The sequence below is a fragment of the Colobus angolensis genome, unplaced genomic scaffold (genome assembly GCF_000951035.1).
Source record: "Colobus angolensis palliatus isolate OR3802 unplaced genomic scaffold, Cang.pa_1.0 Scaffold7, whole genome shotgun sequence".
Classification (NCBI taxonomy): Eukaryota; Metazoa; Chordata; class Mammalia; order Primates; family Cercopithecidae; genus Colobus; species Colobus angolensis.
This window is the reverse complement of record NW_012120709.1, coordinates 839,167-864,471: the sequence shown is the minus strand read 5'-3', so window position 1 is coordinate 864,471 and position 25,305 is coordinate 839,167. Positions and strand designations below refer to the sequence as shown.

The following is a 25,305-nucleotide window of genomic DNA, read 5'->3' as shown; positions in this document are numbered from 1 at the left end:
GTGAGAAATTCATGAGTAAATTACATGTAAAGCTCTTAGTTCAGTGCTTAACTAAACAGTGCTTGCAGCAGGTGTTCTAGAAACATTAACTATTATTAACCTGTTAGCCATTTTCTTACAAAATATGATCATTTTGGTGGAGTTTTAATTATTGCTGTGCTAGACTGTGCTAGACACATAGTTTCTTTTTGTTTATATTTCCTGAATTTTGGGCAGATCCAGGAAACATGAATAATTGTCATCTTGATTTGAGCCTCCATCTCCCCATCCCCACAAATAGGAAAAATATTTCAAGGTACCATAATAGACAAAACAGAAAAAAATTGGGCTAGGTTAGGTATTTTACATAAATTAATAATTATAACTATACCCAAATGAATATTAATTAACTGATTGATATAAACTCAGGGGAGTCGAAATCAAGGGGTCTAATGATCCCACAATGCCAAGTATTGGCCAAGCTATATGTGAAGTGATGTGCTCATGTCTCAGTGCCAAATTTTAAGTGAAGTGTTTCTCAGCTAGAAAGCACTCAGAAGGTGTTGAGCAGGATGGGAATGAATGGAGAAACTCGGTCATATCTAGTGTAGAAAAGAGAAGATTAAGACATTATATAATGACAACCTTCAAATATTTCAAAATCTTTTAGAAAGAAATGAGGAATAGACTTATTCTATATTTGCTCTGTAACACTACATAGCAATAATGTTTTTCAAACAGTAGTTGGTCACCCAATTATGGGTCATGAAATCAATTTAACAGGGTCCTGACCAGCATTTTAAATAAATAAAATAGAATATAATAAGAAACACCAGATGCAGCCAAATAAGAGTAATTGCTATTCCATGAAATTCTGTTTAGTTATATTTATATTTGTATTTATATTTGTATTTGTGTTTGTGGGTCTAAACATAAAATACATCCTTATGTTGGGTCATAATAATGATACGGGAAGAGGGCAGAGAAGTTCTGGGTAGAGATGAGTGGGGTCCCTGGCAAGGGCTCCATCCTCGGGCCTGTGCCCACAAACCTAAATGAAGACAGGCATTTCTGTTTTTGCACCCAAAAAGTTGCTTTTGGCCTGCCACGCCCCCCATCCTGTGCCTATAAAAACCCGAGACCCTAACAGGCACAGACACAAGCGGCTGGACGTCGAGAGGAGCAGAAGAACACACCAACAGACACCACCAGACACTGCAGGCCATCGACAGAGGAATTTGGTTGGGGGCAGTCAGAGGAGAGTCTGGCTGCTGGGCAGCCTGACTCCAGGGGAAGGCCGCTTTCCAACTCCATCCCCCTTCTGGCTTCCCATCCACCTCATTCAGAGCTACCTGCACTCAATAAAACCTTGCACCCATCCTCCAAGCCCACTTGTGATCCAATTTTTCTGGTACACTAGGGCAAGAATCCAGGATACAGAAAGCCCTCTGTCCTTGTGATAAGGCAGAGGGTCTAACTGAGCTGATCAACACAAGCGGCCTGCAGACAGCAAAACTGACAGAGCACACTGTAACACACACCCACTGGGGCTTCAGGAGCTGTAAACACTCAACCCTAGATGCTGCCCTGGGGCTGGAGCCCAAAACAACGCTCCCCACAACCTGCCTGTCTGCATGTTCCCTCTAGGAGTTTGAGCAGCGGGGCACTGAAGAAGCGAGCCACACCTGTCGCAGGCCCTGTGACGGGGATATGGGAACTCCTCCCATTTCAGTAAAATAAACGTTTGAAAGCTCTGGAAGGCAAAACACGGACAACTGTGTGTAAGAAACAGTAAGTCAGATTTCCACTCTCTATAAAGAAATCTTTATAATAACGATCATTGTGTAACAATAGAGCAGGTTTTCTCAGGAAGCAGGAGCCCCTCCCCCATTCACACAACACCCCCTCAGAAGATGTTCTAGCAGAGGCCGAGTGATGATGCGTTAAGGAGGACGGCATTGGGTGTTCCCTCCAATGAGGACACTATGATGCTCTGACTCTCCAAAATGGGGTCAATCAGACATGAGCTTCTGCTAAAAGAAAGAATGGAAGAAGATCAAAACCTTAACATTCAGAGCCCAGAAGCCAAATAACCAGTCCAGGAGCAGGCAGTCTTCCGTGTTTATATATTGTGCACAGTGGAGCATCAAATCCCTGAAGCTGTTTAGGATTGCTACTGTAGGAAGGGTTAATTTCAAGCATCCATTTTCTAACTGAGGTGATAAAATAATATGCATAGCAGCAATCAAGTCTCATTGATGTAAGCACCTAAATGGAATCAAGTGGCAACTGAATACCTGGCAACATGGAACTGAGTCATCATTTATCACACCTACTAAGAGCAAGTGGAGTCAAGTGGCAACTGAATACTTGGTGACATGGAACTGGGTCACCATTTATTACACCTACGAAGAGCAAGCCAAAATCCAATGCAAAGGGCAGAGCATCCCCAGATACTGCTCCTATACCTAGGGCTGCCAGATGAAACACCATTTGGATCTGAATTGAAATTATCTGCTTATCTGAAGATAAACAACAAAATATTTTCGTATTATATGTCCAAAACATTGCAGTGGACATATTCATACTAAAAAAATTATTCACTGTTTATCTAAAATTCAAATTTAACTGGGTCTCCTGTGTTTTATTTCCTAAGTCTGGCAAATACCAGCCTACCTACACTAGGTTATATCCCTAAAATTACTTTAGAGGAGCCTTTAGTCTCTCATTTGATAAACAGTGTGGAATGTCAGCTATAAGGAGCTGATAGTAGTAAAAAGCAATACTGATAAGGATGGAAAAAGGAGTGAAATGCAAGTGAGCATGGTGTAAAGCTTTGTCCCCCTGAATAGTACAGAGCCAAACTTAAGGACTTTTTAAGAGTAAGAAAAACAGACACTGTGAGGCATAGGGGTGTGGACAGTATTTGAGGAAGGAGATAACAAAGTTACAGTCCCACTTTGCAGCGTTCCCATGCTAAATCTGAGTTTGTATGAGAGACAAGATTCAGCTTCATTCTTCTGCACTCTATTATTCAGCATTTGGTTGCAGGGACCCCAGAGGAAGAGGTCACAATGGCTGCCGCCAACTGTTCTGAGGCATACATGATGCCGTTCAGGTCACACTGTGATGGATGGATCTCATCCGGAAAGCCGGCCTGGCCTCTCCTTGACCTCCATGACTGAGTCAGGTTCCTCTTCTCTGGGGTCCCACGTCTCCCTTGCAGTCACCATATAATAACAACAATAATTGCAATTGCTCATAGAGTGCCAAATATGTGCTAGGCATTCTACATATATTATCTCATTTTACCCCTTCCAATAACCCTATGAAGTAGATATTTACTTTCCCATATCACAGATGAGGAAATTGAAGTCCACAGGGGTTAGATAACTTGCCCAAGGTCACGTAGCCAATAAGTGCTCGTTGGCCTGAAGGAGCTAGAACTCCACGTTGTAAATGTTTCTGTTAATAGATCTTTCTTCCCAATTAAGTTACCAGTTCTTTGAGGGAAGGACTATGTCTCACTCACCCTCGCATGCCTGAGCCTAGCTTTCAGTGTGTGGCAAGTTGTAGGCAGCGTTGTGAGTGGGTCAAGCTAAGGTTTTGTAGTCAAACATACCTAGTTGCAAATTAGGGCTCTGCCAAGAATCTGTTATTGAGAATCAGGAATTTGGGTTCTAGTGACTTGCTCTGGAATTGAAGATGGTGGTTAGGAATCCTAGCAATAGAGAAGAACAGGGCTGGGTTTAAGCCCTGGCCCTACCACTTGCCAGGTGTGATTTGGCAACTTATTTAACTTGTCTTAGCTTCAGTTCTCCATCTGTAAGATGAGGGAAATAATAGTACCTGTCTTACAGGATTGTTTTAAGATGATTGACATAATGTTATAATCTAACACATGAAAAGCACTCAATAAATATTAGCTCTTTTTATTATAATACATTTAATAAAGTCATTTGTAATTTAGTTCCTTTTTCCATCTTTTTTCAATGTCAGCAAGTGAATTAAGAAAGGAGAAACAAAATGGACTTCAGGGAAAGAAGCCGTACTTGAGAATGACAAGGCGAGGAGGGGAAGACAGGAAAAAAAAAAAAAAAACACCAGGAAAGCAGTAGAATGAGAGTAATATTTATTAGATGCTAGTCATTTTCAGGCACTATTCTAAATGCTTTAAATGTGCTAATTCTTTTGATCCTAATCACCCATCTACAAGATAGGAGGGGAACCAGTGGAAGGGGAGGCATCAGGTGTTCACCTGAAGTTAACCCCCACCACAGCCAGACAGTGACATACAACTGCCTGCCACACTCCTTAGTTCACAGCAAATATTCAGTCTGGATTCCCCATTTGAATTTGAGGGAAAATGACTTTTCGAGCTAACAGGTAAATATTTTTATAAAAGGAGCCTAAAGTCTAACTCTGTGGCTGACCAACCACAAGAGCAAAAATAATGGACATTTATTCATGGTCAACAGACAGTAAACAGCAAACCCCTGGGAGATAGACAAAGGAGCCCTGGCAGGTTTACAAATCCCAGCAGTAGACTATTGTACCCCACCCCACCAGCCCCAAATCCTGTATTTTCCACAGGATTCATTCCAGACCAGGTTTTGGACCCACAGGTCCCTTCTGTGTTTTCTTAAGAACCTAAAGTTTCCAAAAGCTATTTACTGTTAGACAGTAACCTGAAAGCAGTCTCAGTGTCCACTCTTCCCAGTAATCTTTTAAAAAATCCTTGAGAAAAGATTAATAAGTCTTACCACCAGGTGGTCAGTAATCTTGTCCACTCTAGATTTGGGGGTACAAAGGTCACAGGGGAGAGAATTAAGCAGAAATAAATGTTTATACATATTTGACATTAACATAACCACACATATGTGCCATGGGGATAAATGTTCATATGCAGCCGTCCTATAAGGAGTGTATTTCAGCAGGCAGCAGACAGCAAGAGATAGCAAACCATTCCTGAACATGTTTCCCCCATTTTGCCAAGGAACATTCTTTTTTTATCCCTTTTTATAATCTGACCTGTTTCATTTTCTGGCAGAGAGCCCTAGGAAGGCAAGCACTGCCTTTTCTGTCCATATTCCAATCTAAGATGGAAAAAGGAAGAGGGAGCAAGAAGAGGCGAGTGGGGGCTGAGGAGGTGCAACTGACTTAGGGAAACAGAGGCACAGATGGAGGAGGGAAAGAAGTGAGTGAGAAAAGGAGAGAAACTGGAAAGGAGAGGGGGTGAGCAGGACAGAGAGAGCAAACCATGAATATCAAATTAATTTAATGTGTCCACACTGGGCAAAACTGATTTGAGGAGTGTAAGAGTAAAAAAAAACAAACGATAAATTCTAGAATGATCATCCAGCAAGAACGTGCCCCAGAAACCATAATCATGGTATCCTTGAACAAATCACACTAGTAATTTATACACTCTTTAGACTCCCTTAGTGCTTAACAACTGATGAAAGATCGTTTCTGGGGAGTCAGGCTTGTGTTTAATTTTCAGGAATGAATGACCACAGTTTCATTTATTTCTAGTAGAAACATCTCTTTGGCAGGGAAAATGCCCTTCCCATTTTCCTGCGTGTGTGTGTGTGCGTGTTTGTGTGTGTGTGTGTATGTGTGTGTGCTGTGTGAATGCATGTGAGTATGTGTATGTTTTATCCCATTACTCCAGATCTCTTTCCTTGATTTTTTTTTTTTTTTTTTTCCAAAGCAGATAACCATTTATCTTCGGAATTTATTGTCATTCTCCCCCTTCCTACTCCATTCTCTCTCCCAACTAGAATACCCTGAAATAAATCTCACTTCCTGACCCCAACTAGAATACCATGAAATAAAACTCACTTCCTGACCAATGTGTAATATCACTTTGCAAACCAGTATTAGGGGAGTAGTGATCAATTTTACATCCAAGTTTGAGTCCACCTGCCCTGAACCGTGCTTTTGTATTCTCCTTAGGCTTCTACTACCTTGCCCAAATTGTGCTGCTGCAAAAGTTTCGTTTCTTTTAGTATCAACACTATTGGGAAACCAGAGGAGATTTTGTATCCCAAGGTCTCTGTGCTGCAATACATAGGAGTGAATGGACGGAAAGGGCAAGAAATAAATGAAGGAAGCAAAGAGGAGTTTTTATGGTTGTTGTTTCAGATCAATATTCAGATAATACTGATCATTATCTGGTGGTCTAAAAAAATAAAATATATATATAGTTTTGAGTGCCTACCAGTCATTTTGTTCAAGAAATACGTACTGAATGTCCATGTATTGTACCGCCTGTCCCTGTGCTGGATACTTTAACATATTTTATTCAGTTCCCAATACAATCTCCCTAGGAGGAGACCAACTTGTACATTCTCCTTCCCAGAAAACTGAAACTGGCTCTGGAGCCGGAGATTATATGTTGAATCTAATCTTTGCCTCTAACCAAGTGACTCCGGACAGATCCTTTAACCTCTCTGAGCCTCTGTTTCTTCCTTCAGAAAATGAAAATAATTCCATCTGCTTCACTGAGTTGTTCTGAGGATGAAATAAACTAATGTGCCCAACAAGATCAATCATGGAAAAGACTGAGTTACTCAGATTTGGGGAAGTGTAACAATGCTGAACTATTCTGTGATTGTTTTTTTGGAACAGGAGGCCAAACCACACCCCTGTGGTAGGGTGAGGCTTCCTGTGAAGGGAATTGAATTTTCCACTGTCAATCATCCTGAGAAAAAGTTAGCTCTCAGAAGCTGTGTTCAGGACTTAGGGAGAAGGATGGCAGGATACATAGGCTTCTAAGGGGTGGAGAGATCTAGGGTACATACTGGGAGTGAGGTGGGGAGTAGGGACACCCCTGTCAGTTGGAGGCCGGCTCAGGGCTATGCACGCGTAGCCAACCCAATCCCAAAACCTAGGATAGGTGTGGGCTTGTGTCGCAATCAGAAGGACCGGGGCCCACTCAGAATGTGCACAGGAGAGTAGCATCCTCATTGCTGCCGCCAGGAGAGGGTAGGACCCTGGGAAACCAGTCAGGCTCTCAAGCAAGTGAAGGCCAAGCCTCCAAGTTCTGGTGTGAGCAGGTGCAGCAGCAGCAACGGCCAGTGTCAAGTGGAGAAGAGAGGGCGTGGAGTAGTTATCATGGTGTTCACTGGCCTCAATATGGTGTTTCTGAATCCCATCTCCCCTGACAAGACTAGAGCAGCCAGAACTGACTCTGTGCATGCAAATAAGCACCATCTAAGGATTTCTGGACAAACAACTGGAGGGCAGCCTTTAAAATGACTTCATTTCTTAGTAAGATGGGCAGGCAAATGCTTGGAAATTGTTGTATTTGGGGGTACCACGACCCAAGCCAGTAAGCTGCGTACAATGGTTACATGTATAAAGTGCCTGACACACTAGGTGAATTCAGCCTGGTTCCTTTCTCCTTATTCATCCCCATATAAATGGGAGGGAGGAAACTTTGCATGCAAGGTACATTTGTCTTAGGACAGATTTGTTCAAAAGTCTTGAATCTTGACCCATCCTTCTGAAACAGGGTAGGGAAGAGGAGGTAAGTGACAGTATTATTTAACTTATATGCCGAATCTTTCAGAAAGCTTTGACCATACTTGAAGGTATCAGAGCATTTGTCTAAGGACAGAAAGACATTTAATGGTACTACAATTGGGCATTTCTCATATAATGCATTTAATCCTCACCACCATGGGCTGCGGTCAGTACTATTATTATCCCCATTGTATCAGTCAGGGTCCTATCAGGAAATAGATGGTATATGCAAAAGGAGTGACTGAAGACAGTCTAATGAAGCAACTATTTACAAAAGGGTTAAAGGAAAACAGCAAATGATGATGAAGCACCCTGGGGCTAGTCACTATGAGGAGCTGCTACCATCCCTATGATGGTTAGTTTTAGGTGTCGACTTGACTGAATTCAGGGATACCTAGAGAGATGATGATGCATTATTTCTGGGTGTGTCTGTGAGGGTGTTTTCAGAAGAGGCTGGCATTTGAGTAGGTAGACTGAGTGGGGAAGATCTGCCTTCAATGTGGATAGGCACCATCCAATTGGCTGGGGGCCTGGATGGAACCAAAAGGGCCGAGGAGAGGCAAAGCCTTGTTGTCTTTTCAAGAGCTGGGACATTCTTCTTCTGCCCTTGGATATCAGAACTCCAGGTTGTTTGGCTTTTGAACTCCAGTACTCGCATCAGAGGTTACCCAGGCTCTCAGGCCTTTGGCCTTGGACTGAGAGTTACATTATCACGTTCCACGGTTCTGAGGATTTCAGACTTGGACTGAGCCTCACCATGGCTTCCATGGTTCCCCAGGTTGCAGACAGCTTGTCACAGGACTTCTCGTCCTCCATAATCACAACAGCATATTCCCCTAATAAATTCCCTCTCACTTAACTATACCTATATATATATATCCTATTGGTTCTGTCTCTCTAGAGAACCCTAATACAACCCGTAAACTGGAAGGGGAAGTTATCAGAATCCAGCAAGACAGGATGCTTTAAGAGAGGGCCATTCTATAGGATCTGCGGCCTTCAGCAGAATCACACAGCCATATTATCCCACAGCCTGATGGGAAGGAAGTAGGTACACTGGGTTCTCTTTCTCACCACACTCCTGTATCCTGCCAGTGCCTCTTATTGGTCAAATCTGACAGGAATCCACATGATGCATTCCAAAAGGTAAGTGTTTCAGAGCACAGAGAAGAGTGATAAAGGATGGTAAGTGGGTCTGGAAAAGCATCAGAAAGTAGTACATGATTTTAAAGTTCAGGAAAAGAAGATAAAGATTAAGTAACTTGTCTATGGTCATAAAGCAAGTAAGAAGTGGAGCTAAAATTCACCATTCAGTATGGCTTGATACCCATGCTCTTAACCACTAAGATGTGCTTCCTATAACTTGTTAGTAAGATTGCTTAGTCATCCAGCACCTCTTTCTCCCTGTACCCTACCCAGCTATTCTCTGATAATAGATTCCATCCTATCTCCACCCAATTTTCCCAGTTTTCTTGGAACTATGGGTAACCATGTGACTAAAGTTCAGGCCAATGGAATATAAGTGAACACCATTAGATGTGTGCAGCTTTCAGGTTGTGCCCACCACTTTCCTTCTCTCTTGTCTATGGACTAGAATGTGGATGTGATAGTAGAAGCTGAAACAGTCACCCTGAACTACTGCAGGGAAATCACATTTGAGGATATAGTTTACCCTGAAGCCACAGATCAGCACTGGACTGCTCATGCTCTAAGTGAAAAAGAAACAAGCCTACATATTGTGTAAGTAACTGTCATTTTGGCCTTTGTAATAGCAGCCCAACTTATATCCTAAATAATACCAAGACCAAGCACCCATATGGCCCTAATGAGGCTCAGTCATAATGGTTTGAGCAATAAGAGAAATACGACTGGTAGAGTCAGCTAGTGATCACCAATGTGTGTGTTCTCCTCTTTTTCCTGGCATATAACTAGACTACATTTTCCACCCCACCCCATTCCATCTGGGTGAGGCTGTGGGACTAGTTCTTACCCTTGAAAAATGAGGGGAAGTGAGTATTTTGCCTCCAGGCTGAGGCAATCAAGGGTGAACATTCTTTGTTGCTCACCTGATTCACTTACCTGACAAATGGACGCAAAGCATCAGTGAAAGAACCTGAGCCCCTAGAAGATGGTGAAGCCAGGAAATGGAAGAAGCTGGGGTCCTCAACGACACATGAAGCACAGCCCTCTGACAACTCCACACTGGACCACTGCACAAGCAAGAAATGCAGTCTTCCTTGTGTTAAGCCACTGACACTCGGGTTTAGCCTATCCTGACTAAGGCATAAACACTATGATTCAGAGCTGCAATCTCATCCCATATTTTTGGAGTACAAGGGGGTAAGAGGAGACTGGGAAATATTTAAGTTACTATTTTAAAGAAGTTATACAAATGTCATCATTTGTCCTAATAAGACCCAGCATACATCCTGCCTGAATGAGGAAGGCCAGAATAGCACAAGAAAACACTTTCTCCTTGCATACTGGCCCTCAGGGCAGTTAGCCCTGGTGGCTCCCAAGAATGCTGTTCTCATGACACACTCTTCTCCTGGCACTCATAGGCCAGTTCACCAGGTCTGAGCAGAGACAGCAGCAATTGAGCTTGAGGCATGCCAGAGGGTCAAGCAACCCCAAAGGGCAACAAATTATGAAAGGTTAAGAAAACAAGGAACCAGTTTGCTTGTGGGTGGTGAAAGTGAGCTCCCCTACCTCTTCTTTCTAATGTCCAGATTTTCTAAAATAAGCATATATTACTTTTATACTAGAAAACTTAAGTTCAAAAATTGGACTTTTAAAACTTCAATTTTTAAGTAAGATAAAAAATAAGCTGGATAAGCCCCCAGAATAAACACAGGAGATACAGGTCACAGGAGAAAGGATCCAGTCCTCAAGGCACTGTTACAACAAGCAGAAAGGCCAGTCTTAGAGATATACAACTGAAAAAATAAAGTGTCTCAGTGGTGACACCCTCCCTCCCCGTCATTCAACAAATATTTACTGAAGATTAACTTGTGCTGGGCACTGTGCTGGCTGCTAGATTTACACAGAAGAATAAGGTGGCTACAGTGTAGCGCAGTTGTTCACAATCTTAGCAGCATATTGAAATAACTTGAGATGTGATTAAAACCAAGCAAACAAACAAAAAACACAATAACATTGATGCTTGGTCCATAGCCCAGAGATTCAGATGTAATCATTCAGGACTGGGAACTGGACTCAGGACTTCTAAAAGCTCCTCCTGATTCTGATGTGCAGCCAAAATTGAAAACCACCAGAAGGACCTGACACATGGGATTAGTGTTGAAGGCTGGATAGGAGTAAGCCAGGGGAGAATGGGAGAAGGGGGAGGAGAAGCATGCAGGTGGAGGAAACTGAGCCGAATGTAGAGGATCGCACCATAGTTCCATAAAACTAGAATGTCATAGTGGGTGTGAGTGATGCAGGTTATGGTGTTCCTCCTATGTTAAACCAAGTATCTATCCTCCAGGTAGAAGACAGTCAGTCAAGGCTATTCACATGGCAGACATGGTCACATCCGGGTTCATCCTAACTCTCCACACATTCTTTCTAACCCTCTCAGATGGCCGTAACTTCTAGCTATGGATGGAACTACAGAAAGGCTATGGAAAGGTGTGGGCTTTGCCTCCTCAGAAAATGGTACCACTATCTCAAGAAAGAAAGCATATTTCTTGACACTCCATCATGGCCACTTTCAATACAGCATTTATCCAGAGATACACCCCTTTCTCTACTGCCTTTTTAAAAATCCCCTTTTTGGTGTCTTAATTTTATTACATGATCTTGCTGCAACACTGAGAATCAATCCCCCAAGGAGCCAATATTTATTCATTTACAGACTGATATAAAAATACAGAGGTGGAATGGACTACCAATCACGAGGCAAAAAAGTAGTGGAACTATCACCAGAACCTCAGATGGAAACCCATTCCACATGCCACTCCAGGGACAAATCACTAAATAATTCCACTGACCTAATCACCATTCCTGACTACCTCTTTTTGGAGACTAGGTAAGTTGTAGAGAAGTTTCCAGAAACAAAAATGGTTTGATTAGTAGGCGGGATAACTGATAAAAGCTATTTCATCCTTCAATCTTGGGAAATTAGTATGTTTTAAATGAATAATAATAATGAAACAATAAAATAAAAGCACTTCCTGAATTCCAAGCACATTCAATACATGGACTTTACATACACCATTTACCATATCCACACAAGGTCCCAATTGAGTTGATTAAATAACTGAGGCTTGAAGCAGTTTAATCGCCTGCCCAACGTCACAAGAAACTGCAAGAGAATTCAAACTAAAATTTTAGGACTTCTGTGATGATACAATATAATAAAAAATATACATATATTTGGTTTTCATCTCTGGTTCTCAGCACAGAGCTCCTAAAACCTTTGAAATTTCCTGAGTGATAGAGGTGACAGGAGCATCTTTTTTTTTTTTATTCAGAACAAGTACCTTTTAACCATACCTGAGTTTATGCTAATGAGATAACTGGTGGCTGAAAGTCCTTAGACAGCTTCAGGATGGAGGCTGGTTGTGGGAAGAACCAACCATATTATTAAAAGGTTGGAATTCAATGAGAACACTTGGACACAGGGCAGGGAACATCACACAACGGGGCCTGCCATGGGGTTGGGGAATGGGGGAGGGATAGCATTAGGAGAAATACCTAATGTAAATAACAAGTTAACGGGTGCAGCAAACCAACATGGCACATGTATACCTATGTAACAAACCTGCATGTTGTGCACATGTACCCTAGAAAATAAAGTATAATAATAATAAAAAAAAAGTTTGCTAGCAGGTCAAGGAAAACAAAGATCAAGAGCCAAGGAAAGCATTCCCTGGAATAAAGATAATAAATTTCAACAAATCAACACTAAAAGTAACTTTATAATATTGATTTCAAAAACTGTATTTCTTCAATTCTAAGGTGTCATCTTTTCACATTTTAATATCATAGATATAATAGCTAGCATTCATCTTGCACTCACTTTGTACCAGGTTCTGTTACATGCACTTTACATGTGCTGACTCACAGAATATTGTGTATTTTATCTTGCACTTACTTTGTACCAGGTTCTGTTACGTGTGCTTTACATGTGCTGACTCATAGAACATGGGTATTTCATGGAGTGAAAAATTTCATCTGCTCTCTGAAAAGCTGTCAGTAAACCAGCGTTACAAACTTAAACTCCATGACTGTTTAGAATCCAGGAACCATTGTAGGTGCAGAAATAAATAGTGCTTACAGATATACGTTAAAAAAAAATTACATTGAGGGAAAAAAAAAAAAAGGTTGGAATTTCCAGCCCCACCCACCTACTCTCCCCACTTCCCCTCCCCCTTTCCCCCGCACCCTGCCACACACACACCTGACCTCTGGGGAGGGGAAAGGGACTGGGGATTGAGTTAATCACCCATGGCCAGTGATTCAATCAATCATGCCTAATGGAACATCCATAAAAACCCTAAATGAGGGGGTTTGGAGAGTTTCTGAGTTACTGAACCTATCCATGTGCCAGGAGGGTGGTGTACCCCAGTTCTAAAAGGACAGAAGCTCCTGTGCTTTGGACCCTTCCAGACTTCACCCTTTGCATCTCCTCATCCAGCTGTTCATTTATATCCTTTATAATAACCTGGTAAACATAAGTATAGTGCTTCCTTGAGTTCTCTCAGCTATTAAAGTAAATTATAGAAACCAAAAGGAGGTTATAGGAAGCCCTGATTTGTAGCCAAGTTAGACATAAGTGTGGGTAATACGCGGGCTCACCACTTACAGTTGATATCTGAAGTGGTAGGTGGTCTTGCAGGACTGAGCCCTTAACCTACAGGGCCTCTGCTAACTCTGGGTAGTGGTAAAATTTAATTAAATTGTAGGACATCTGGTTGGTGGCTGCAAAATACTGAAGAATTACTTGGTGTAGAAAACCCACACATTGGGTTTCAGAAGTATTGTGAGTACAGGCCAGGCACAGTGGCTCACGCCTGTAATCCCAGCACTTTGGGAGGCCGACAGAGGTGGGAGGCGGATCACCTGAGGTCAGGAGTTCCAGACCAGCCTAGCTAACATGGCAAAACCCTGTCTCTACTAAATTTCCAAAAATTAGCTGGACATGGTGGCGGGCACCTGTAATCCCAGCTACTCAGGAGGCTGAGGCAGGAGAATAGGTTGAACCCGGGAGATGGAGGTTGCAGGGAGCTGAGATCGTGTCACTGCACTCCCACCTGGGTGACAGAGTGAGACTCTCACAAAAACAAAAAAGAAGTGAGTAGAGAAACAATTTTATTTTAACTTTGCTCTGCCTTTTCTTATATTCTGGCCAGGAGTGAACCTGTGCTCATCTGTGCTCCAGAAAGAATGGCTGCTTGACAAGCTCATCAACTGCTGTAAGAGGCATTTTTCCTGCTGTGTGTCTAAGAAAAGCACCAAAAAACCATCATGACTCTTTCCAAGGGAGAAATGGCAGCTCTGTCTTTGACCTGAATAGCATGAAAACAAGGCAGTCTGATCCAGACAGCTGCTCTGTCATGGAGAGAATAACCCTTGGGGACACCATGTACCCAAACAGCATGGCACATGAATATAAACAACGAATACCCAATGGCCATAGGCCTCCTTTGGCTTACAGCCCCTCACAGCACTTTAAGAGGCGAGAATAGAACTGGAAGACACCTCAGGGATCACCAGGCACAACCCCTGCTTTTTGCAGATAAGGAAACTGAGGCTAGTTAACATGTCTATTAAAGAAGCTGGAGCAGGGTGAAAGCTAGAACCTTGATCTCAAACTCTCAGACTTCTGTTTTATTTTCTCTATCACCCTGCAAGCCCACAACCCAGAAGGGAACCCCACGGTTCTCATCATGCTACTATAGACTGAATGTTTATATCCCTCAAAATTCACGTGTTGAAACCTAATCCTCAATGTGATGGTATTTGGAGGTGAGGCCTTTGGGAAGTGATTAGGTCATAAGGGTGGAGCTCTCACTGGAGGGATTAGTGCCCTTAGAAAAGAGACAGCAAGAGCTCCCTGGCCGTCTTCCGCCATGTTGAGGACACAGTGAGAAGATAGCCATCTATGAACCAGGAAGCCGACCCTCACCAGACACTGAACCTGCCAGTTTCTTGGTCATGGAATTCCCAGCCTCCAGAACTTGTGAGAAATAAATTTCTGTTGTTTACAAACTACCCAATCTGTTTTTGATATAACAACCCAAATGGACTAAGACACACACTCCAATCTCCTCGTGAGAAACTGGGTTTTTACCATAGGGGAGCTGAAGAGAAAAAAGTATTGCTTTTTATTTTATTTTATTTTATTTTTTTGAGACGGAGTCTCACTCTCGCCCAAGCTGGAGTGCAGTGGCCAGATCTCAGCTCACTGCAAGCTCCGCCTCCCGGGTTCACGCCATTCTCCTGCCTCAGCCTCCCGAGTAGCTGGGACTACAGGCGCCTGCCACCTCGTTCGGCTAGTTTTTTTTTGTACTTTTTAGTAGAGACGGGGTTTCACCATGTTAGCCAGGATGGTCTCGATCTCCTGACCTTGTGATCCGCCCGTCTCGGCCTCCCAAAGTGCTGGGATTACAGGCTTGAGCCACCGCGCCCGGCCTGCTTTTTATTTTCTACTGCTAATTTGAAAGGATACCCATATTTATCAGTGCCTCATGGGAGCAGTTCAGTCTGTAAGTCCCAGAGGGAGATATGGAGATGAAAAAGGGTCAAATACCTGGGCCTTCCTGCAGCACAAATCATTCTGTGAATGCAAACAATTTAGTAGTAATATAGTCGGATTTCTCAGAGCAAGCAATGCTCATCCTACCACTGCTTATGTTTGTGTACGATTTAAGAGGACCAAATGGCTTCGTCGCACTGTGGAGTGTCAATGCTGGTGCCATTAACATACAATTATACATGCGTGGAGCAGATCATCAAGTACCTGCCCTCTTAATATCACATCATGCAAAGCTATGGTTTAGATGTCACTTTCATTTCGTAAAATGATTCACCACAGTATGTCTTAAAAGCTAGTTTTACTCATGCATTTAGTTTACGATTCCATTGATAGAGATGTGATTGCCTCGCAACTTGTCAGAAACACATCCTCTGAATAAAACATGGTACTCCTCCCTGCCACAGAATGCCAACTTTGATCTAATCTATTTTGGGCGCTTGGCTCCTAAAATGAATGAAAGTCGTGGTTGAGGTGGAATTTTGCTTCAGGTCCTGTGGGACTTGATGAGGACATTATTCCCAGCACAAGAGGCTGACCAGGGACAGGGTGCCACAGGTGAGCGTGTTACTGAGGATAAACATATTTAAACCACTGTTGTGGACAGTTCCCCCCCTCCTTTACTGTCAACATACATCATAAAATAAATCCTTTCATTTCATCTTAGGAAGGCAAGATATTCAGGCTAGTGATGAAAGAACAGTAAGGAGAGACTTGATAGCCCAGACCAGTAGCAGCTAAACTAACCTTGAAAGCAGAAGGAAAAAAAAAAAAGAGAGAAGAACCCAACCACTAAGCCACCGAGTAAGAATGGGTGGCAGGAAGAGTTAGAGAGATCTGCCCATTCGCATTTCTTTCTTTTCACTCTCTCTTCAGCCTATCTCTTGACAAGAGTGCCCCGGTTCACCCATCACAAATCTCCACTTACCATGCCAGGCATGAGGATGGAATGTCCTATCTCGAGACACCTACAGGCTAATTGAGGAACAGAAATCAGGGAGGGAAGCAGGTCTTACAGTTTAATAATTACACCGCCGTTTTCAGCCCCTGACTTCATTAAATTCAGGGTAAGGACGACCCACACGACGTCCTTCTCGTGCCAGGTACTTGCCAAGACAGAACCAGTCGCTGCTGTATCCTTCCGGCAAGATGAGCTCAGGTTACAGAAGCCCCAGATCTGGAAGTTTGCTGTGCCAGGCTCCTCGGAGCAGCATCACTGACACAGACAGACACACACACACGCGCACACATACACATGCGCGCACAGAGACACACACGCGCGCGCGCGCGCGCGAACACACACACGCACGGCTAATTGGACATTTGCCCCGCCACCCTGAAAGCACAGCGCCAAGGAAAGGCCGGTTCCCTCCGCGAAGGCAGCAGGTGTCCCCTGACCCTTTTCCTCCGTCCCCCAACCCCACCCCCATCCCTAGCTGAGTTCATCTGGACGCCCCCCAAACCCGCAGTTCTCGGGCAGAATTGCGACCAAGAAATAAAAGACAAAAGGAGCACACTTACCTAACTCGTCTGGGCTGTACGATGCGGGCGAGGCTTCCACAAACTCACTGTCTGGGGGAGAAGAAAAGCAGAAAACAACTCGAATCGCTACTACCATCCAGGGCGAACCCACCAAGCATCAGCTCAAGCGCAGGTCCCCGGGAAAAGCGCGGGCTTCTCTTTCCCAGCGCTCAGAATCCGTGAGCCGGAGGCCCCGCGGGATTCGGACCGCTGGATCCCCAGGGAGTGAGAAATCGCCGCAGAAACTTGGGGGGCAACTCGGCCCGGGCACCGCTCGGCTTCCAGGCGCGGTCAGGCGCGCGCCAACTTTCCCCGCGTGCCACCCCGCGGCTCCCCCGGCCGGGTGCTGGGCCGCGGCCGCATCCTCTGCCCTCAGCCCGCGGGGCGCATTGCTCTGTCTGCTGGGCCTGGGGCCGACGCCCCAGCGCTGAAGAGCCGCAAAGTTTTCCCGCGGTCCGGGAGGCCCGAGGGCGCGCGGCGCGGCGGCGAGCACCCCTCGCCCACCCAGGCGCCCAGCGCATCCCCGCTCGTTGCTAGGTAACCGTGGCCGTCACGCTCCGCAGCGGCGTGCGCGGCCTCCCAACTCCCGGCTGACGGAATCCTCCCTAGTCCCCGCCCAGTTTGCCTATTTTCAAAAAAATCGGAGCATAACCCGTTCTAACCCGATTCCCTGCTCTGTTATGTTATGTCTGCCCTCCTCTGATGCTTGGGAAATCGTTTGTTCTGTGGCTTCTCCTGAGGAGATGGAGGATTTTCAGAGCTTGCGGAAAGGTAGGAGGAGCCCCAAATGCTCTCCAATCCCCTCCTGTTGGAACCAGAATTCCAACTCCAGTCCAACATTATTTCCTACTCTTCAAGAGATCACCTGGCTCAAGTGGGCAAAGTAATATGAGCTCCATTGCAGAGGTAGGGAAATCAAGGCTGAGAAGTTGTTAATTTATGCGTGACATCATTATGATGGGGTATGTGAGGGAGAAGGCAGGGAGGAGAGAAGAGCAGTGCTCCTTCTACTCTGTAAAAGATTGACTGCTTTCAGATACAGAACGTAAAAGCAATAATTATGCTCTGAGAGCTGTAAATTCTAAAGTAATTAATGTAACACTGTGAGAACCTCCCTCTCTGAGTCAGTGGCCTGATAACTTGGACAGATGTGTTATGTATCTCCCCCTAGTCCCCAGGCCTGACTGTGACTGCTCTGCATTAAGGGGGCGAAGGTGCTGGACTTGGGATGTGCTCCAGAGAGAGCCCCGCAGCTGATGACCCATAACGGGGTCAGTGGGAAGGAAGGAGCAAGTACGGAAATGGTTGTCCTTTCTCCATCCTTGGAGGACTATTGGAAGGTCAACAGTCTGAGCAGCCTCCTGGGGGCCTTCTATTGACTCAAAGTGATCAGAGCACCAGCTGCAGCAGCCTAAGGGTCCCAGTCTGAGCCAGTGTGCTCTCATCCTGTAAACACTCAGCCATCTCAGGCTTTTCCACTGTCAGTTTTTGGTTTACAAATCACCATGAAGGACAGAAAGCCCCTTCAGCCAGCATTGCTCACTGAGCCCAGGGAAGCAGGGGCGGGGCTGTCCTTCCCCAGCAAGGCAGCATTCTTGAGCTGCTGAGCCTATCTCTCCAACCTCTTTTTCCTGCTTCTTGTAATCTGAGCTCCCAAATCCAGGAATTAAATATGTTTGAGTGAAGGTTTGCACTCATCACTCCATCCCCTCCCACCTCCTAGAATCCTCCCGTTTGTCCTCTGGAACTCATGGTTCATTACTAGCAAAATCTATATGTCCTCAGCCTCCTCTCTGAATGTTTCTTTCAGTGACTTGCTCTGACCCATAACTGGCTTTCCTTGAAAATAACAGGCTGCATTACTTGCCTCCTCTACTTATTTCAGCCAACTATGGATCCTCTGGTTGTTCCACCTCATTTCTTGAAGATAATGGCATCCGATTCACTGTCACTTTTCCCAGTATCATTCCTGTGATTATTCTTATTTTTCTCCATCTACATAGTCACACTCTAATCTCTCAACTCTTCTGCATCCTATCCCTTTCTTGACGTGCTGCAACCACACCAGCCCCCTGCTGTCATAATATCAATGTGAAGCAATCCACTTTCCTACCTTTCCAGCTCATCCCCTCTGTTATTTTAATCCAATGTGTCCTTGACCCCACCAGCATCTATAATTTACTTATCCATGACCTTTTCTCTGCCCCTCACTCTCCTCATGACCCTCCTTCCTTCCTTATGGACTTTAGTTTCCAGTTTCATTATTATTTCTGTCTCACTTACACCTTCAAATCCATGTTCTGCTCTCTTACCATGCTATTTACCTGGTAAAAACACAACCCTAGTAAAATATAACTCCACCTTCTTCCCATCTACACCCAGCTAAACATGATTGAAGAAGCACAAAATTGGCTGGGTGTAGTGGCTCACGTCTATATTCCCAGCACTTTGGGAGGCCGAGGTGGTCGGATCACCTGAGGTCAGGAGTTTGAGACCAGTCTGGCCAACATGGCGAAAACTCATCTCTACTAAAAATACAAAAATTAGCCAAGTGTGGTGGCACATGCCTGTAATCCCAGCTGCTCAGGAGGCTGAGGCAGGAGAATCGCTTGAACCCAGGAGGTAGAGGTTGCAGTGAGCTGAGATCACGCCATTGCAGTCCAGCCTGGGTGACAGAGCAAGACTCCGTCTCAAAAAAAAAAAACCCACAAAATTATGCTGTCTGGTCTTATTTTCAATTCATGACCACTAAAATCAAACGGAGCTAGTGCAGCCCAGCAATCACTCTGCATTTGCCTGTTTATTTACCCTCCTGCTCTCCTGTTGCTATGGATGAATCATCTAAGGCCATTATGGCCTCCAGTATGAATCGGATCCCATTCATGTGGCTTTTCCCTCTTCCCACCTGGATTAGTATTTTCATCTGTCCTTGATCACTCCCATCAGTATACAGACATACTACTATGATCTTGTCTTTTTAAAAATCCTTTCTTGACTCTACATATCTCCAGCCATTACTCCAATTCTCAGCTCCCCTTTACAACAGAATTCATTAAAATAATTATCTACACTGATAGCAACCATTCTTCATTTTGCTCTTACAAGCAGCTTAAACAGATTTCTACCTCACTCTGCCAGAGTAGCTCTTGTCAAGGTCAAGAATGGCTTTGCCATTGCCAGTGCCAGTGATCAGTCCTAGGTCCTAACAGCAGGTTTTGACCTGCTGATCTTATGAGTGGATGGGCTCAGACGGGCTGTCTGCAGAATCAGTCTCCTCTGGTTTCCCATAGAATCAAGAAGCAAATAACATTTGTGTCTCAAGAGAGGTGGCCTATAGAGGGCCTTGGGATCAGCCAGACCTGGGTTCTGATACCAGTTCCAATACTAACTAGTAACTTCATTTCTTTCCATCTTAGCTTTGTGTAAACTTGGAGATAATAATCATAGCTAGCATACCAATGTGGTGAGAGTGCAATAAACTAATGCACTTGGAGCCCCTAGGAGAGACAGTGTCACACTGTAAAAGTCAAATAAATGTTAGTTAATATTGGATGCCATGCTCCTTTACAGCTGACACAAATGGACTCTTTATATCCCTTAACACTTTTGAGTTACTGAAAGAAGATACTAACCGCAGAGTATGTTTACATTAGGGGAATGTTCATTGTCTCCAACTTTTAGTTTGCGTTCCAAGAATTGGCTTGAAAGTTGGTTACTTGGAGCTGGCAACTGGTTTACCCCTATGAAGATGTTGCCAGTGCTCCACAGGGTGATTAGATTCTGGAGCCTGCCAAACTGTTCTCACAATGGACTTGCCTTCAATTTGTTCACATTAATGGATGACTTGTAAACTAGGAACTATCCTTACAGCACCTTAGTTATTTGAATTTCCCAATCAACTGAGGGTTAATGAGAAGACATTTCTCTTGTTTCAGTATTTGCTGTTGAAAATTCTCTAAAGTAAATGATTCCAATTTTCTATCTTAGGAAGTAGAACAGAGCCAACAATAATGTTTCATATTAATAAAACAAACTTTTATTGGAAATTTACCATGCTTCCAGCGCTGTGCTAGGCACTTCGGATACAAAGGTGATCAGTGCCCCTCTAATAAGGGATTCCATGACAGACCTTATTGAATCTCAGGGCAATGTCCAAAGTGCCTACCCACACTTGACTTTTATAGGTCTCTTATAAAGAACTGGTTCTGCCGGTGTGTCACTGAGTTATAATGAACAGTGCACTAGTTTACAGATTTGTATCTCAGCTCTGTGAATTATTGGGTGGGGGGCATTTTCAGTTTCCTAACAATAATCCACACCTCACTGGATTGTTAGGACAGCAAAATAGGTAAGGTATGAGACAGACCAGGCACAGTGTCTAGCACACAGTGGGTACATAATAAATATTCATTTTCTGGCTAGGTACGGTGGCTCATGCCTGTAATCACAAACTTTGGGAGGCAGAGGCAGGTGGATCACCTGAGGTCAGGAGTTCAAGAGCAGTTTGGCCAACATGGTCAAACTCCATCTCTACTAAAAACACAAAAATTAGCTGGGTGTGGTGGCAGGTGCCTGTAATCCCAGCTACTCAGGAGGCTGAAGCACGAAAATCGCTTGAACCCGGGAGGCAGAGGTTGCAGTGAGCCAAGATCGTGCCACTGTACTCTAGCCTGGGTGACAGAGCTAGATTTCATCTCAAAATACATACATAAATAAATATATATTCATTTTCTTCCCGCATAGAGGGCTAGAGCATGCCTGACTGCTCTGCTTTTCGTCCCAGGTGACAGGTGGGCCTTCTGCTGCCATGGTCCCAGCAGACAGCAAGAGGGAGTCCCTGCCTCTGTTTCTAGGGAAGCATATTTATTAGAGGTGGGACGTGTGGGGAGCAAATGACAAGGTGGAAATATTTCTGACGCTCAAGAGGAAGTTTACCATAGAAACAGATTATACAGGGGCCTGGTGTGTATTGGTCACTGTTACTATTGCCATGATATATCATGAATTGAATGGGCTTTTGGGAGCTGGCCTGGGAACCCAACTCCTAACTCTAATGTTCTTTCTTTCCTTATATTATTGTAAATGTTTTAACTTTATTTTTACAATATAAACAAAATGTGTTTACTGTAAAGGAAAGAACATTTGGTATAGATGAGTATAAACTGAAAAATAAAAGTCTGCTTTCCTGTCCTCTCGTAATCTCTATCTGCAAACTAAAAACCATCCACAACTTCTTATGTGTCCTAGTAGGAGTTTTTAAAGGCATATTCAAATGCGTATACAAATTGTTTAAACAAGTTGGATACTATTATTATGGATTCCAAATTAAAGGCAAAAATTTCTAAATGAAATTTTTCTCCACTCCCAAACATAAGCTGGGATATGACTATTTTCTGTTTAGGAAGGCAAGAAAGTATTAAAAAGTCATAGAAGAAAAGTCTTATCAACCATTAGAAAACAGTAAAATCTTAAACAAAATTTAAGTGTTTAAAGGGTAACGTAATACTTCAGTTATCTGGAAAACTCAATCATCTCCCTCCTTCCTCAGTAAATGAGGTATGATTATATAGTAACATTGGACATAACACCAGGATCAAAGGTAATCTTAGCTACATTTCTAGAGCTAAAAGCACACTCTACATACTTTTTTAGGGTACAATGCCCATCACAGATATTCTGCTTAGTGTGCAGGGACTCCAGCTGTGAGCCAGGAACCTGCCCTGTAGCAGTCTGGGAATGCCATCAAGCCCCTGCCCAGCCTCTGCTGCAGAGGTGGCAGGGTCTGCTTTGACTGTGGGATCTACTTGGAGGAGCGGCCAACAGAAGGGCCTTTACGGGCTGTTCTCACTCTAGGGGCCCCCAGGGGTTACATAGCTACTTGATCGTGTCCAGAAGAGAAAGAGACGGAGTCTCACGCAGATATGCTTCTTCCTCCAAGAGATGGCTGAGGGGCTAAATGCCACATGGGGAGAAACTTTATCCCGCCAAAGTGTGCTATTAATTCTCTTTGCAAGAAAGAGCTGCACAAATGCCATAATAACAAGTTAAGACAGTAGCTAGGGCCCACTAGGATGTGTGTATGGCCTTCCCGTCCCCAGCCCCCAAGGAAATCACCAATTTCAAGCATGAAAGACAGAAAGAAGTGAGCTGAGCTGAGTCATCTCTCTGCCTTCCTCTCCTTCCTGGTATTGCCCTTTGATCATCTTCTCTGCAGGTAGCCTTCTATCTCCTGGAGGCCCTCTGCTAGTTAACAGCAGAGCACAGCGGGGAAGCAATACCTGCTCCTCCTCCCCTCCTCTCCCAGGGGAGTGTGGGCAGGACTGATTTAGAGGGAAGAGGGGCTAAGGCTGCCTGAGCTCAGCATGACTCTCTTCTGTTATCCTTGTCTCTTATCTGCGCCTCCTAGGACAAGCCAACAGGTGAAACTAAGGACAAACACATGCCCATCAGTAAGGTTTCATCAAAATGAAATTTGCAATTGATTGGTTGAAGCATTAGCTTCCAGGCTGAATTGGCACAATGGGCATTTGTTGTTCTCTAGGATTTAATAGTTTTTCCTTTTAGCACAACTCCACTTCTTTATAAGACTTGATGAAAAGGAAAAAGAAAACACAGTTGTTTTATTTCCCTTAAATGAAAATCCGTCTTCAGGTAACTGCTTTGTTTCGTAATTTCCAGAAGAAAGGAGTGGGCTCCATAGGAAGAATAATTAACCATATCTCACCTAAAAAATTCATTATCCTAAGCAGAAACAATACAGATGTTGTGTGGATCTGCCTCAAGGCCTACAACCAAGAGATAAAATGAAATTAACTCTGACAGGAAGCCAAGGATTCATTTTGGTAAAAATGCTAAATATGTCCTCTAAAAATTCCAAATATCAATGCAGGAGATGATACCAACAAAAGGAAGGTGTTTTGGGAAATATATAAATAAATTAAATTTGTCCTGCTCCTGCACTGCCTTCCCCACCAGATTCCTGTTACCAAGTATAGTCCAGAGATGCAGATTTAAAAGCATCTTCACTCAATATCATATCAAAGGAAATAAAACCTGGCTGAGCCAAGAAGCTGCTAGAAGGTGTACTTGGACATGATTCAGAATAAAGAACGATTCCAAAAATACCTACAAGAAAAGGTCCCTGCAGAGGAAAATCATACACTTCGACTTACACTCAGATCTATTGAGTGAAATCAGACAAAATACCCAGTGTTAAGATTAAGGACAAAAACACTTGCTGCAATTGAAATCTACGACCAAACTATTAAAAAACAACATCTGTAGGATAAATGTGAGTTTCTGCTGAAATGCAGAGACCATGATCTTATATTTCCACCCCAGCATCTAAGGCAGAGGCCTGAGGGGGAATTGCTTCTTTCAGAGCTGCAAATAGAGTCTTCTTGGACCACACAGAGGCTTCTCTTCTTTCACAGAAAAGTGGTTTTCCCAAGACGCTATTGCCTTAGCAGTCAGCATAGTGTGGGTGGTGGAAGGAGAAGCAGGAGACCTGGCTGTAGCCCTGTTTTTGCCACTAGTCTTTAATAAGTGTCCTGGTCTGCTTAGACTGTGCTCTCCTCTGTAAAACAAGAGTTAAAACAGATGATGGACTTTAAGAAACTAATTGAAACAAGTGCCAGTAGGAGATCACGGATAATGGATTCCATTATATGCATCTGTTTACTATAGAGTATGCAAGAAAAATAGACAAAAAGGATCAAACTTCTCAGAAAGGTGGAGATGCAGAGTAATGTTGCCCTTAGAAGCTGACAGACAGGAGTGAAATGGATAGAATGCTGCTCTGGAGTACAAAGACCTGAGTGAATGTGAGCTCTGCTGCCGTTTGCTGCCTGAGCTGAGCTTAGTTTGCCTTTGCAAGACTCAGTTTTCTCATCTGCAAAATGGAGATAAGACTAACTACTTCACAAGATTTCAATAAGGGTTTGAATACAATGAAATCATGTACATGGCAATACTTGGCACACAGACTGCTGTCAGGAAAGGTTGCCTCCTTCCTCCTTGACCAGTGTTAAAACTCTCCCTGACCCTGAGTGGCTTCAGAAAGGAAATCTGCTCCTTCCTGTTTATATAACCATAATGGGAACAGTACCACTGAATTTCTATGACGCACCTGGCCCACGCTGCCAGGCCGTGTTTCCCAGACTTCCTGCCTCTCCCCTAAAGAGGAGCTTAAGCAGGTTGACTTCCCTGGGAAGCGTGGATGACAGCAAGATTCCCAAACAGCTGAGTGAGCACATTTATAAGAGGAAGAAGAAATATTTTATAGATTTGATGGGAAGGAACTCCCCTTCCGTACCAAATCCCCACATACATGATGTGGCTAGCGACTGAACAGCCCAATCAACTTGTAATGCAACAGTCAGAAACGCGACGGTGGCCAAACACTGTCTCCCTTTTGTTTCATGTGTCAGGAGCTGCATGTGATTTCTTTTAGAAAATGTGCTCCAGACCTTTAAAATGAGTTTGAAAACCCACTGGCCCAGATCATTGGGAATATT

At 43.8% G+C, this 25,305-nt stretch overlaps 1 protein-coding gene across 1 annotated transcript in view; it reads right to left on the bottom strand.

Annotated features, from left to right (window-relative positions):
- The window catches only part of AMOTL1 (angiomotin like 1), a 171,581-nt gene that overhangs the window by 119,482 nt on the left and 26,794 nt on the right, over window positions 1-25,305 (bottom strand). Inside the window, exon 3 of the mRNA XM_011926574.1 lies at window positions 16,790-16,840. Within this exon, the coding sequence (XP_011781964.1) occupies window positions 16,790-16,840 (51 nt within the window). The remainder of the gene's footprint in view (window positions 1-16,789; window positions 16,841-25,305) is intronic.